Here is a 15,003-nt window from a genome sequence, read left to right on the forward strand (position 1 = left end):
TCCCTCTTAGCCCATGAGCATATAAAAGTAATAAAACTATGACTTTGTTAGATGCATGATTTACAGAGGAGTTTAACAGTGATCATTTAAACTTAACAAAGGCCATACAGAATATGTAATAAATAATTCCAGTTTCAAGTGAGCATACTTGTATCAAAAACTTGTAGAAATGATTCGATATAATTTTTTAGTAAATCTGGTCAAAGTAAAATTCAGTTCAACTCAACAAATACTTATTATACATGTGAGTACCAGAGGAAAAATTTTAAATCAACAATCTGTTATACATATAAATGCCCACAAAACTTCCAATAATTGCCAAATAGAATATAATTATAATACCTTAAGATACTAACATATACATATTAGTATAATAAAATGACACATTGATAATATCTAATATATACTGAATATATTGAGCACTCATTACATGCTAGACATTAAGCACTTTATGTACATTATCACTTTCTATTTAATTCTTATAATCACCTGATGATATATTTATAATGCCATTGTTTACCTGTCAGTGAGGCACAGAAATGTTTAATAATTTTTCAACTCGAGATGGTTACCAGAGGGGAGGTGAATAGGGGGATGGGTGGAATAGGTAAAGGGAATTAAAAGTACACTTACCTTGATAAGCACGACTGTACAGAATCATTGAATCACTATATTGTACACATGAAACTAACATAACCCTGTGTGTGTTAACTATATTGAATTTAATTATTTTTTAAATAATAATTTTACAGTTAGAAACCCAAGACAGAAAGTAGAGAGGTGAATGCCAGGAGTTGTGACAGAAGGAATGGGCAGTAACTGGTTAAGGGGACTGAGTTTCAACTGAATTCACATTCTTCTCAAGTTCACATGGAACTTTCTCCAGAATAGACCACATACTGGGTCACAAATTGGGTCTGAACCGATACCAAAAGATTGGGATCGTCCCCTGCAGATTCTCAGACCATAATGCCTTGAAATTAGAACTAAATCACAACAAGAAATTTGAAAGGACCTCAAACACGTGGAGGTTAAGGACCATCCTGCTAAAAGATGAAAGGGTCAACCAGGAAATTAAGGAAGAATTAAAAAGATTCATGGAAACTAATGAGAATGAAGATACAACCGTTCAAAATATTTGGGATACAGCAAAAGCAGTCCTAAGGGGGAAATACATCGCAACAAGCATCCATTCAAAAACTGGAAAGAACTCAAATACAAAAGCTAACCTTACACATAAAGGAGCTAGAGAGGGATCCCTGGGTGGCGCAGCGGTTTAGCGCCTGCCTTTGGCCCAGGGCACGATCCTGGAGACCCGAGATCGAATCCCACGTCGGGCTCCCGGTGCATGGAGTCTGCTTCACCCTCTGCCTATGTCTCTGCCTCTCTCTCTCTCTCTCTGTGACTATCATAAATAAATAAAAATTTAAAAAAAAGTTAAAAAAAAAAAAAAGGAGCTAGAGAAAAAATAGCAGATAGATCCTACACCCCAGAAGACGAGAGTTAATAAAGATTCGAGCAGAACTCAACGAAATCGAGACCAGAAAAACTGTGAAACAGATCAACAGAACCAGGAGTTGGTTCTTTGAAAGAATTAATAAGATAGATAAACCATTAGCCAGCCTCATTAAAAAGAAGAGACAGAAGACTCAAATTAATAAAATCATGAATGAGAAAGGAGAGATCACTACCAACACCAAGGAAATACAAATGATTTTAAAAACATATTATGAACAGCTATACGCCAATAAATTAGGCAATCTAGAAGAAATGGACATATTCCTGGAAAGCCACAAACTACCAAAACTGGAACAGGAAGAAATAGAAAACCTGAACAGGCCAATAACCCGGGAGGAAATTGAAGCAGTCATCAAAAACCTCCCAAGACACAAGAGTCCAGGGCCAGATGGCTTCCCAGGGGAATTCTATCAAACGTTTAAAGAAGAAACCAGGGATCCCTGGGTGGCGCAGCGGTTTGGTGCCTGCCTTTGGCCCAGGGCGTGATCCGGGAGACCCTGGATCGAGTCCCACGTCGGGCTCCCGGTGCATGGAGCCTGCTTCTCCCTCTGCCTGTGTCTCTCTGCCTCTCTCTCTCTCTGTGACTATCATAAATAAATAAATAAATAAGTAAATAAGTAAATAAGTAAATAAATAAATAAAATTAAAATTAAAATTAAAATTAAAATTAAAATTAAAAAAAAAAAAGAAGAAAACATACCTATTCTCCTAAAGCTGTTTGGAAAGATAGAAAGAGATGGAGTACTTCCAAATTCGTTCTATGAGGTCAGCATCACCTTAATTCCAAAACCAGACAAAGACCCAACCAAAAAGGAGAATTACAGACCAATATCCCTGATGAACATGGATGCAAAAATTCTCAACAAGATACTGGCCAATAGGATCCAACAGTACATTAAGAAAATTATTCACCATTACCAAGTAGGATTTATCCCTGGGACACAAGGCTGGTTCAACACCGGTAAAACAATCAATGTGATTAATCATATCAGCAAGAGAAAAACCAAGAACCATATGATCCTCTCATTAGATGCAGAGAACGCATTTGACAAAATACAGCATCCATTTCTGATCAAAACTCTTCAGAGTGTAGGGATAGAGGGAACATTCCTCAACATCTTAAAAGCCATCTACGAAAAGCCCACAGCAAATATCATTCTCAATGGGGAAGCACTGGGAGCCTTTCCCCTAAGATCAGGAACAAGACAGGGATGTCCACTCTCACCACTGCTATTCAACATAGTACTGGAAGTCCTAGTCTCAGCAATCAGACAACAAAAAGACATTAAAGGCATTCATATTGGCAAAGAAGAAGTCAAACTCTCCCTCTTCGCTGATGACACGATACTCTACATAGAAAACCCAAAAGTCTCCACCCCAAGATTGCTAGAACTCATACAGCAATTTGGTAGCGTGGCAGGATACAAAATCAATGCCCAGAAGTCAGTGGCATTTCTATACACTAACAATGAGACTGAAGAAAGAGAAATTAAGGAGTCAATCCCATTTACAATTGCACCCAAAAGCATAAGATACCTAGGAATAAACTTAACCAAAGATGTAAAGGATCTATACCCTAAAAACTATAGAATACTTCTGAAAGAAATTGAGGAAGACACAAAGAGATGGAAAAATATTCCATGCTCATGGATTGGCGGAATTAATATTGTGAAAATGTCAATGTTACCCAGGGCAATATACACGTTTAATGCAATCCCTATCAAAATACCATGGACTTTCTTCAGAGAGTTAGAACAAATTATTTTAAGATTTGTGTGGAATCAGAAAAGACCCCAAATAGCCAGGGGAATTTTAAAAAAGAAAACCAGAGCCAGGGGCATCACAATGCCAGATTTCAGGTTGTACTACAAAGCTGTGGTCAAGACAATGTGGTACTGGCACAAAAACAGACACATAGATCAATGGAACAGAATAGAGAACCCAGAAGTGGACCCTGAACTTTATGGTCAACTAATATTCGATAAAGGAGGAAAGACTATCCATTGGAAGAAAGACAGTCTCTTCAATAAATGGTGCTGGGAAAATTGGACATCCACATGCAGAAGAATGAAACTAGACCACTCTCTTGCACCATACACAAAGATAAACTCAAAATGGATGAAAGATCTAAATGTGAGACAAGATTCCATCAAAATCCTAGAGGAGAATACAGGCAACAACCTTTTTGAACTCGGCCATAGTAACTTCTTGCAAGATACATCCACGAAGGCAAAAGAAACAAAAGCAAAAATGAACTATTGGGACTTCATCAAGATAAGAAGCTTTTGCACAGCAAAGGATACAGTCAACAAAACTCAAAAACAACCTACAGAATGGGAGAAGATATTTGCAAATGACATATCAGATAAAGGGCTAGTTTCCAAGATCTATAAAGAACTTATTAAACTCAACACCAAAGAAACAAACAATCCAATCATGAAATGGGCAAAAGACATGAACAGAAATCTCACAGAGGAAGACATAGACATGGCCAACATGCACATGAGAAAATGCTCTGCATCACTTGCCATCAGGGAAATACAAATCAAAACCACAATGAGATACCACCTCACACCAGTGAGAATGGGGAAAATTAACAAGGCAGGAAACAACAAATGTTGGAGAGGATGCAGAGAAAAGGGAACCCTCTTACACTGTTGGTGGGAATGTGAACTGGTGCAGCCACTCTGGAAAGCTGTGTGGAGGTTCCTCAAAGAGTTAAAAATAGACCTGCCCTATGACCCAGCAATTGCACTGTTGGGGATTTACCCCAAAGATACAGATGCAATGAAACGCCGGGACACCTGCACCCCGATGTTTATAGCAGCAATGGCCACAATAGCCAAGCTGTGGAAGGAGCCTTGGTATCCATCGAAAGATGAGTGGATAAAGAAGATGTGGTCTATGTATACAATGGAATATTACTCAGCTATTAGAAATGACAAATACCCACCATTTGCTTCAACGCGGATGGAACTGGAGGGTATTATGCTGAGTGAAATAAGTCAATCGGAGAAGGACAAACATATGTTCTCATTCATTTGGGGAATATAAATAATAGTGAAAGGGAATATAAGGGAAGGGAGAAGAAATGTGTGGGAAATATCAGAAAGGGAGACAGAACGTAAAGACTGCTAACTCTGGGAAACGAACTAGGGGTGGAGAAGGGGAGGAGGGCGGGGGGTGGGAGTGAATGGGTGACGGGCACTGGGGGTTATTCTGTATGTTGGTAAATTGAACACCAATAAAAAATAAAAAAAAAAAAAAAAAATAAAAAAAGAAATCTAAAAAAAAGATATTTTCTTACAAAATAAAGCATTAAGTCACTTTCAAAAAAAAAGGGGGGGGGACTGAGTTTGTTTTACAAGATGAAGAGTTGTAAAGATGAATGCTGGTATTAACTGCACAGCAGTGAAAATCTATTTAATATCACTGAATTGCACACTCAAAAATGGCTAAGACGAATATTTTATGTTGTGTATATTTTACCATGATAAAAAAAATTGGAAAGCAAAACAAAAAAAACCAAAGACAAAGGAATGATTTTCTGATATTGTGATTTAGAATAAGAAATACACATTTGATGCCAGTTCCTGGCAAACACAGCTCCTAAAACCCTTAAAGTAACTAAATGGTAAGAGAATAAAGGTGTCTTTCTTATTCCTGAATCTCTTTCAACTACCCCTGAATTTATGTTAATAAAGTGATATCTAGAAAGCCCCTATGGATGGAAGCTGATTGCCAAGGAAATCTACCACACGATTAGAGGGCTGGAACTTTCAGCTTCACTACTCCCCTCGAGAGGAAAGGGACTAGTGATTGAGTCAAACACTAAGAGCCAATAATTTAATCAATCGTGTCTATGTAAGAAAGCTTCCATAAAATATTGAAGAACAGGACTGGACTGTGTTGGTAAACATGCCAGCAGGCTAACACATCCCAGTTTCACTGGAACAGAAGCTCCTGTACCCAAGACCCTTTCAGACCTTGCCATATGCACTCCTTCATCTGATTTTGGGATCTGATGATCTATATTTCCAGGTAGTGCCAGAACTGAACTAAACTGTAGGACACCCAGCTGTGTTGCAGAAGTCCTTGGTGTGGGAAAAACTACCACACATTTAGTGATCAGAAGGATAAGAAGTTCAGTAAGTGTTAAGAGGAAACACAGGAGGAATGTTTTCCCTCCTATAGATTCACAACCAGAACACAAATCCAAAGAGGAAAAATATGAGAATGGAAAGAAAGGTGACTCCAGTGTCATCTGAAAAAAAGCATCTAATTCTCCCAGAATTGTGATGTGCTCTCCTCAAAACATAGGTTATGTCCTAGTTAAGCATCATAACCGTACTGTTCTAAAGTTAAACAAACAAACAAACAAACATACCTGAGGTGAGAGAAACTTTTCAATGCGTTTGGCTATAAAACCTTTCTCCAATATGGAGTTGACTGATGGTCTATCCCTAGGATTTCTTTTAAATAACTGAGAGAGTAAATTGCGGAGATCATAAGAATAATGTAAAGATACTGGTGGAAAAGATCCAGATATTATCTTCAGTACCAGGTTTTTCATATTGCCAGCTTCGAACTAAAATCCAGAAAATAAATTAACATATATGAAACACACATAAATTGAAAATAGGAATAAACAATGAGAAATAGTCCTTTTCCTATAGAACAGAAATACAATCCTCTTACAAATATTTTAATCAGCATATGTTCCTTTTTTAGCATATTTCTTCAGAACAAAGTTCACTTGGTTATTAATAAACATATTTAAGAGAATATCAGTCCTCATAAAACATTATAGCTTACTCTAAGATTTTTATTTATTCAAAACACTGCAAGATAGAATAAAGATATTAAGGATTTTATAAGAACATAATAATAATAAAGATGAAAACAAACCTTGTAGTCTTCACTTAAGACCTGCCTACCTATGCCCCTGTTGCAGTAAATGGAACAAGACTACAAAACAAAAAGTACCTGGGAAAAATATAATGAATGAAAGTATTAGAGCACTTGGGTGGCTCAGAAGGTTACGTGTCTGACTCTTGATTTTGGCTCAGGTCATGATCTCATGGGTTGTGAGATAAAGTCCTGCATCAGGCTCCAAGCTCAGTAGGGAGTCTGCCTGAGATTCTCTCCCTCTGTCCCCTCACCCAACTTGTGCACATGGGCCCTATCCCTCTCAAATAAATAAATCTTAGGGGGAAAAAAAGAAGGTATTAATTTCTTTTCTTCACTGCTCATTATTATTTTTAAGTGTGTGATGTTCCCAAAAGCCACACATGAAGCAATGTGGCAAATATTCCAAAGGGGAATGTAAGTCATATCAATGGAAATAGTATATTTTAGGAGTAACACAACATAAACTCTAACTGAAGTTAAAAAAGAGAAGACCGGAGATCCCTGGGTGTCTCAGCGGTTTAGTGCCTGCCTTCGGGCTGGGGGGCGTGATTCTGGAGTCCCGGGATCGAGGCCCATGTTGGGCTCCAGCATGGAGCCTGCTTCTCCCTCTGCCTGTGTCTCTGCCTCTCTCTCTGTCCTTCTCATGAATAAATAAATAAATAAAATATTAGAAAGAAAGAAAGAAAGAAAGAAAGAAAGAAAGAAAGAAAGAAAGAAAGAAAGAAAGAAAGAAAGAAAGGAGAAAGAAAGAAAGAAAAGGAAGACCAACGGCCATAGGGCAGTTTAAAATCTAAAGATTTCATTTTGCAAGTAAATAAAATTAAGCTTTTGACATCTCTGCTAAAATTGTATAGAACGGGTTCTACATTGTCAACATGTTCTTAATATACACATTAACAAAACATGCTGTAAATTAGGTATTGGCGATTGTACCAAGCATAAAAAAGTTCTGCTAAGCCTTGAACTTCCCTAGACATTTAAAATATGATTATTCAGCATATTAAAGTCTGACTACAATTCAGTAGTCTAAAAATATCCAAGTACCCAGATGGAATTCTAAATGCATAATTATAGATTACCTTCACTACAACGATTTTTCACGGTCTCTCAGCTGACAAACTTTTCATAAAGGTTAGTGAATTACTTATTTTCATGTGTCTACTTATGAGTAAATAATTCCAAAATCCAGAAGCAATGATAACAGAACATAGATGAAAAAAATGAAAGAAAATACACTGACTTAGTCCTAAAATAACTATGTCAAAAAACTGACCAATTTCTTCAAATAATCTGAAAATCTAATAATCCATTGCACATAACTTTGGCAATCTACACTCTTGTAAGGCAATACAGAAAACGAGTATGCAGCCAAGAAAAAAACACAACAAAGAAAAAATATCCCCCAAATAATATGAAGCAATAAAAAAAGTCTGCAGAACTTATACAATATAAACTGCAGAGAGGAAAAAACACTCATTTCTTTTTTTTTTTTTTTAAGATTTTATTTATTTATTCATGAGAGACAGAGAGAGAGAGAGAGAGAGGCAGAGACACAGGCAGAGGGAGAAGCAGACTCCATGCAGGGAGCCTGATGTGGGACTCGATCCTGGGTCTCCAGGATCACGCCCGGGCTGAAGGTGGCACTAAACCACTAAGCCACCAGGGCTGCCCCCAAAACCCTCATTTCACAAATCAATCTAGAAGAAAGCCTGGAAGGACACAAAATATTACAGGTACTCATCAGCAATTGGAAGAAACGCTTTTGGTACTCATTCACTTCTTTATATTTTTATCTATTTTCTTAAGTTTTCTGTAATGAAAATACATTATTGTTTAATAGGGCATTTTTTGTTGTTGTTAAAGAGAGCAATCCAACATATGGGCACATGGCAGGAGTCTGTGCAAAGGGAGATGGAGAGAGAATCTCAAGCAGGCTCATGCCATGCCCATCAAGGAGCCCTTCATTGAAGGGCTCTATCTTACCATCCCGAGATCATGACCTGAGCTGAAATCAAGAGTCAGATGCTTAACTGACTGGGCCACTCAGGCACCCTCAAGGGAGGATTTTTAAAAAGTAAAATTTTGAAATGGAAAGGGATTAAAATCCAACTTTAAGACAAAACTTTTGGATGTATTATGTGCCAGCTCAACAAAGTCTCAAATAAAAAAAAAAAATTTCTTTAAAGATTTATTTGAGAGAGAGAGAGTGCACACATACTTAAAGCATGCTCATGTGGGGGAAGAAGACTCCCTGCTGAGCATGGAGCCCAACACGGGGCTGGATCATACCTCAATCACCATGCTAAGATCATGACCTGAGTTGAAATCAAGAGTTGGACATCTAACCAATTCAGCTATCCATTTGCCCCAAAATTAAAGTTTTAATTAAAGAGTATTTGAACTGATAAAATCCCTAGATAAATATGTTGAAAAATATTCTTTAATTTCAATTCCAAACTCAAATAGAATTCAATCCAAATACTCTGGGTGTTTTGAGAAAAATTGCTAAGATGAAACAAAAATTGTTAAGTTAAAATATCAAATTCACATGTAAATGTAACATTAAAAAGATAGCAAGTTTATTTTTGTCACTAGAAAATTTTCTGGGGGGATGCCTTGCTGGCTCAGTTGGTTAACTGTCCAATTCTTGATTTCGGCTTAGGTCATGACTCAGATCATGGTACCAAGTCCCCATTCCAGCTCTTCAATGAGCAGGGAGTCTGCTGGAGATTCTGTCTCCTCAAAATAAATAAATCTTAAAAAATTCCTGGAAAAAAATATGACATATGTATTATAATAACAAGTATATAATGTATGTATGTAATATATGCATATATGTTATGGGAAAATCAATTTAAATTTATACTTGAGAAAAGATGAGAACTTTAAAAACTGACAGAATTTCTAATACAAGAGAATACAATCTGAAAGATACCATGTGATTTTTAAATAACAGAAATATTACACGTACTTTAGGACATAATTTTTAAAATATTTCTGAAACTTCTACTTACTGCATGTTTAAGTGTGCACATCTCATATAGGACACACCCCAGAGCCCAAATATCACTAGAAAGGGAAAAAAGAGAAATTTTCTCTAAGTATCAGAGTTTACTTAAAAATTTTTTTCAGTTAAAGGAAACAAAAGGAGCATGAAAATGCTTTTCAAAAATATATGTTCCATAAAATATATCCTTTAAAACTCAAAATTTCAACTATAATCAAATTATAACCCGACAAAAAATAATAATAATAAAAGTAGCTATCCCAGATTAGAAAAACAGCAGTTGCCCAAGCAATTAAAGTTTTATTAAAGAAATGTAATCTTTAAAACAACAAAATCAGCAAATTCCATGAATACTCATTGTTATTTTATTCAATTACAAAATACGATGACTTTAAAGAGTATTATAGAGGGGACAGGGCAAGATAGCGGAGGAGTAGGATCCCCAAGTCACCTGGCCCCACCAACTTATCTAGGTAACTTTCAAATCATCCTGAAAAACCTGTGAATTCGACCTGAGATTTAAAGAGAGAACAGCTGGAACACTAGCTACAAAGAGAAGAGTTTGCGCTTCTAACAAGTACAACTTGTTTTTAGACACTCTACACTGAGCAAAATGACTAGAAAGAAGAGCTCACCACAAAAGAATCCGAAACAGTACTCTCTGCCACAGAGTTACAGAATTTGGATTACAATTCGCTGTCAGAAAGCCAATTCAGGAGCACAATTATAAAGCTACTGGTGGCTCTGGAAAAAAGCATAAAGGATTCAAGAGGCTTCATGACTGTAGAATTTAGACCGAATCAGGCCGAAATTAAGAAATCAATTAATGAGATGCAATCCAAACTAGAGGTCCTAATGACGAGGGTTAATGAGGTAGAAGAACAAGTGAGTGACATAGAAGACAAGTTGATGGCAAGGAAGGAAGCTGAGGAAGAAGAAAAAAACAATTAAAAGATCATGAGGAAAGGTTAAGGGAAATAAATGACAGCCTCAGAAGGAAAAATCTACGTTTAATTGGAGTTCTGGAGGGTGCCAAAAGGGACAGAGGACCAGAAAGCATATTTGAACAAATCATAGCTAAGAACTTCCCTAATTTGGGGAGAGAAACAGGCATTCAGATCCAGGAGACAGAGAGAGCCTCTCCTAAAATCAATAAAAACCGTTCAACACCCTGACATTTAATAGTGAAACTTGTGAATTCCAAAGATAGAAAATCTTTAAAGCAGCAAGAGACAAGATATCCCTAACTTATATGAGGAGAAATATTAGATTAACAGCAGACCTCTCCACAGAGACCTGGCAGGCCAGAACGGGCTGGCAGGATATATTCAGGTCCTAAATGAGAAGAACATGCAGTCAAGAATACTTTATCTAGCAAGGCTCTCATTCAGAATAGGAGGAGAGATAGAGAGCTTCCAAGATAGGCAGAAACTGAAAGACTATGTGACCACCAAATCAGCTCTGCAAGAAATATTAAGGGGGGCTCTGTAAACAAAGAGGATGCCCAAAGAAATAATCCACAAAAACAGGGACTGAATAGGTATTATGATGACACTAAATTCATATCTTTCAAGAGTAAATCTGAACGTGAATGGGCTAAATGATCCCATCAAAAGACGCAAGGTTTCAGACTGGATAAAAAAGCAAGACCCATCTATTTGCTGTCTACAAGAGCCTCATTTTAGACCTAAGGATACCTCCAGCCTGAAAATGAAAGGTTGGAGAGCCGTTTACCATTCAAATGGTCCTCAAAAGAAAGCAGGGGTAGCCATCCTCATATCAGATAAAGTTTATCCCAAAGACTGTAAGTAAGAGATGAAGAGGGACACTATATCATACTTCAAGGATCTATCCAATAAGAGGACCTAACAATCATGAATATTTATGCCCCTAATGTGGGAGCTGCCAAGTATATCAATTAATAACCAAAGTTAAGACATACTTAGTTAATAATACACTAATACTGGGAGATTTCAACATGGAGCTTTCTGCAAATGACAGATGTTCTAAGCACAACACCTCCAAAGAATCAAGAGCTTTAAATGAAACGCTGGACCATATGGATTTCACAGATATTTATAGAACTTTACATCCAAACACTACTGAATACACATTCTTCTCAAGTACACATGGAACTTTCTCCAGAATAGACCACATACTGGGTCACAAATCAGGTCTCCACCAATACCAAAAGACTGGAATTGTCCCCTGCATATTTTCAGACCATAATGCTTTGAAACTTGAACTCAATCACAAGAAGAATTTGGAAGAAACTCAGGAGGTTAAAGAGCATCCTGGTAAAAGATGAAAAGGTCAACCAAGAAATTAGAGAAGAATTAAAAAGATCCATGGAAACTAATGAGAATGAAGATACAACTGTTCAAAATCTTTGGGATACAGCAAAAGCAGTCCTGAGAGGCAAACACATCGCAATACAAGCATCCCTCAAAAAATTGGAAAAAACTCAAATACACAAGCTAACCTTGTACCTAAAGGAACTGAAGAACAGCAAATAAAACCTACACCAAACAGAAGAGAGTTAATAAAGATTTGAGCAGAACCCAATGAAATAGAAACCAGGAGTCGGTTCTTTGAAAGAATTCATAAGATAGATAAACCATTAGCCAGCTTTATTAAAAACAAAAGAGAAAAGACTCTAATTAATTAAATCATGAATGAAAAAGGAGAGATCACAATCAATACCAAGGAAATACAAACAATTTTAAAAACATATTCTGAACAGCTATACGCCAATAAATTAGGCAATCTAGAAGAAATGGACACATTTCTGGAAAACCACAAACTACCAAAACTGGAACAGGAAGAAACAGAAAACCTGAACAGGCCAATAACCAAGGAGGAAATTGAAGCAGTCATCAAAAAACTCCCAAGACACAAAAATCCAGGGCCAGATGGCTTCCCAGGGGAATTCTCTCAAACTTTTAAAGAAGAAACAATATCTATTCTACTAAACCAGTTCTGAAAGATAGAAAGGGATGGAGTACTTCCAAACTCATTCTATGAGGCCAGCATCACCTTAATTCCAAAACCAGACAAAGACCCCACCAAAAAGGAGAATTATAGACCAATATCCCTGATGAACATGGATGCAAAAATTCTCAACAAGATACTAGCCAATAGGATCCAACAGTACATTAAGAAGATTATTCACCATGACCAAGTGTGATTTATCCCAGGGATACAAGGCTGGTTCAACAGCAGCAGTCAATGTGATAGATATCAACAACGAAAAAAACAAGAACCATATGATCCTCTCAATAGATGCAGAGAAAGCATTTGACAAAATACAGCATACATTCCTGATCAAAACTCTTCTGAGTGTAGGGACAGAAGGAACATTCCTCAGCATCTTAAAAGCCATCTACAAAAAGCCCACAGCAAATATCATTCTCAATGGGGTAACATTGAGAGCATTTCCTCTAAAATCAGGAACATGACAGGGATGTCCACTCTCACCACTGCTATTCAATACAATACTAGAAGTCCTAGCCTCAGCAATCAGACAACAAAAAGAAATAAAAGGCATTCAAAAAAAATGGCAAAAAAGAAGTCAAACTCTCGCTCTTGCAGATGACATGATACTGTATATAGAAAACCCAAAAGACTACACCCCAAGATTGCTAGAACTCATACAGCAATTCGGCAGTGTGGCAGGATACTAAGCCCAGAAGTCAGTGGCATTTCTATACACTAACAATGAGACTGAAGAAAGAGAAACTAAGGAGTCAATCCCATTTATAATTGCACCAAAAGCATAAGATACCTAAGAATAAACCTAACCAAAGAGGTAAAGGATCTATACCCTAAAAACTACAGAACACTTCTGAAAGAAACTGAGGAAGACACAAAGAGATGCAAAAATATTCCATGCTCATGGATTGGAGAAATAATATTGTGAAAATGTCAATGCTACCCAGGGCAATTTACACATTTAATGCAATCCCTATCAAAATACCATGGACTTTCTTTACAGAGTTGAAACAAATCATCTTAAGATTTGTGTGGCATCAGAAAAGACCCCAAATAGCCAGGGGAATATTGAAAAAGAAAACCAGAGCCGGGAGCATCACAATGCCAGATTTCAAGTTGTACTACAAAACTGTGATCAAGAGAGTATGGTACTGGCACAAAAACAGACACATAGATCAATGGAACAGAATATAGAATCCAGAAGTGGACCTTCAACTCTATGGCCAACTAATATTCGACAAAGCAGGAAAGACTATCCACTGGAAAAAGGACAGTCTCTTCAATAAATTGTGCTGGGAAAATTGGACAGCCACATGCAGAAGAATGAAACTAGACCATTCTCTTATACCATACACAAAGTTAAACTCAAAATGGATGAAAGATCTAAATGTGGGACAAGAATCCATCAAAATCCTAGAGGGGAACACAGACAACACCCTTTTTGAACTTGGCCACAGTAACTTCTTGCAAGATACATGTATGAAGGGAAGGGAAACAAAAGCAAAAATGAATTATTGGGACTTAGTTAAGATAAAAAGCTTCTGCACAGCAAAAGAAACAGTCAACAAAACTAAAAGACAATCTAAAGAATGAGAGAAGATATTTGCAAATGAAATACAAGAAAAAGGGCTAGTATCCAAGATGTATAAAGAACTTATCAGACTCAACACCCAAGAAACAAACAATCCAATCATGAAATGGACAAAAGAACAGACATTTCACCAAAGAAGACATACACATGGCCAACAAGCACATGAGAAAATGCTCTGCATCACTTGCCATCAGGGAAATGCAAATCAAAACCACAATGAGATACCACCTCACCCCATTGAGAATGGGGAAAATTTACAAGACAAGAAACAACAAATGTTGGAGAGGATGTGGAGAAAGGGGAACCCTCTTGCAATGTTGGTGGGAATGTGAACTGGTACAGCCACTCTGGAAAGCTGTGTGGAGGTTCCTCAAAGAGTTAAAAATAGATCTGCCCTACGACCCAGCAATTGCACTGCTGGGGATTTACCCCAAAGATACAGATGCAGTGAAACAGCAGGGCACCTTCCCCCCAAATTTTATAGCAGCAATGTCCACAATAGCCAAACTGTGGAAGGAGCCTTGGTGTCCATCGAAAGATGAATGGATAAAAAGATGTGTATATGTATACAATGGAATATTACTCAGCCATTAGAAACGACAAATACCCACCATTTGTTTTAACGTGGATGTAACTGGAGAGTATTATGCTGAGTGAAATAAGTCAATCAGAGAAGGACAAACATTATATGGTCTCATTCATTTGGGGAATATAAAAAATAGTGAAAGGGAACAAAGAGGAAAGGAGAGAACGAGTGGGAAATATGAGTGAGGGTGACAGAACATGAGAGATACCTAACTCTGGGAAACAAACAAGGGGTAGGGGAAAGGGAGGTGGGCAGGGGATTGGGGTGACTCGGTGACAGGCACTGACGGGGGCACTTGACAGGACGAGCACTGGGCGTTATGCTATATGTTGGCAAATCGAACTCCAATAAAAAAATATACAAAAAAAATAAAGAGTATTATAAAAACTAAACACTGGT

At 37.3% G+C, this 15,003-nt stretch overlaps 1 protein-coding gene across 14 annotated transcripts in view; it reads right to left on the reverse strand.

Annotated features, from left to right (window-relative positions):
* Nucleotides 1-15,003, reverse strand: part of NEK1 (NIMA related kinase 1) — a 229,388-nt gene that overhangs the window by 169,932 nt on the left and 44,453 nt on the right. For all 14 annotated transcript variants that reach the window (XM_038573569.1, XM_038573571.1, XM_038573575.1 and 11 more), the window contains 2 exons: nt 9,444-9,498; nt 5,906-6,106 (listed from right to left, as the gene is read on the reverse strand). In XM_038573569.1, coding sequence (XP_038429497.1) covers nt 5,906-6,106; nt 9,444-9,498 — 256 coding nt within the window. The remainder of the gene's footprint in view (nt 1-5,905; nt 6,107-9,443; nt 9,499-15,003) is intronic.

The sequence above is a fragment of the Canis lupus genome, chromosome 25 (genome assembly GCF_011100685.1).
Source record: "Canis lupus familiaris isolate Mischka breed German Shepherd chromosome 25, alternate assembly UU_Cfam_GSD_1.0, whole genome shotgun sequence".
In the NCBI taxonomy this organism is placed as follows: Eukaryota; Metazoa; Chordata; class Mammalia; order Carnivora; family Canidae; genus Canis; species Canis lupus.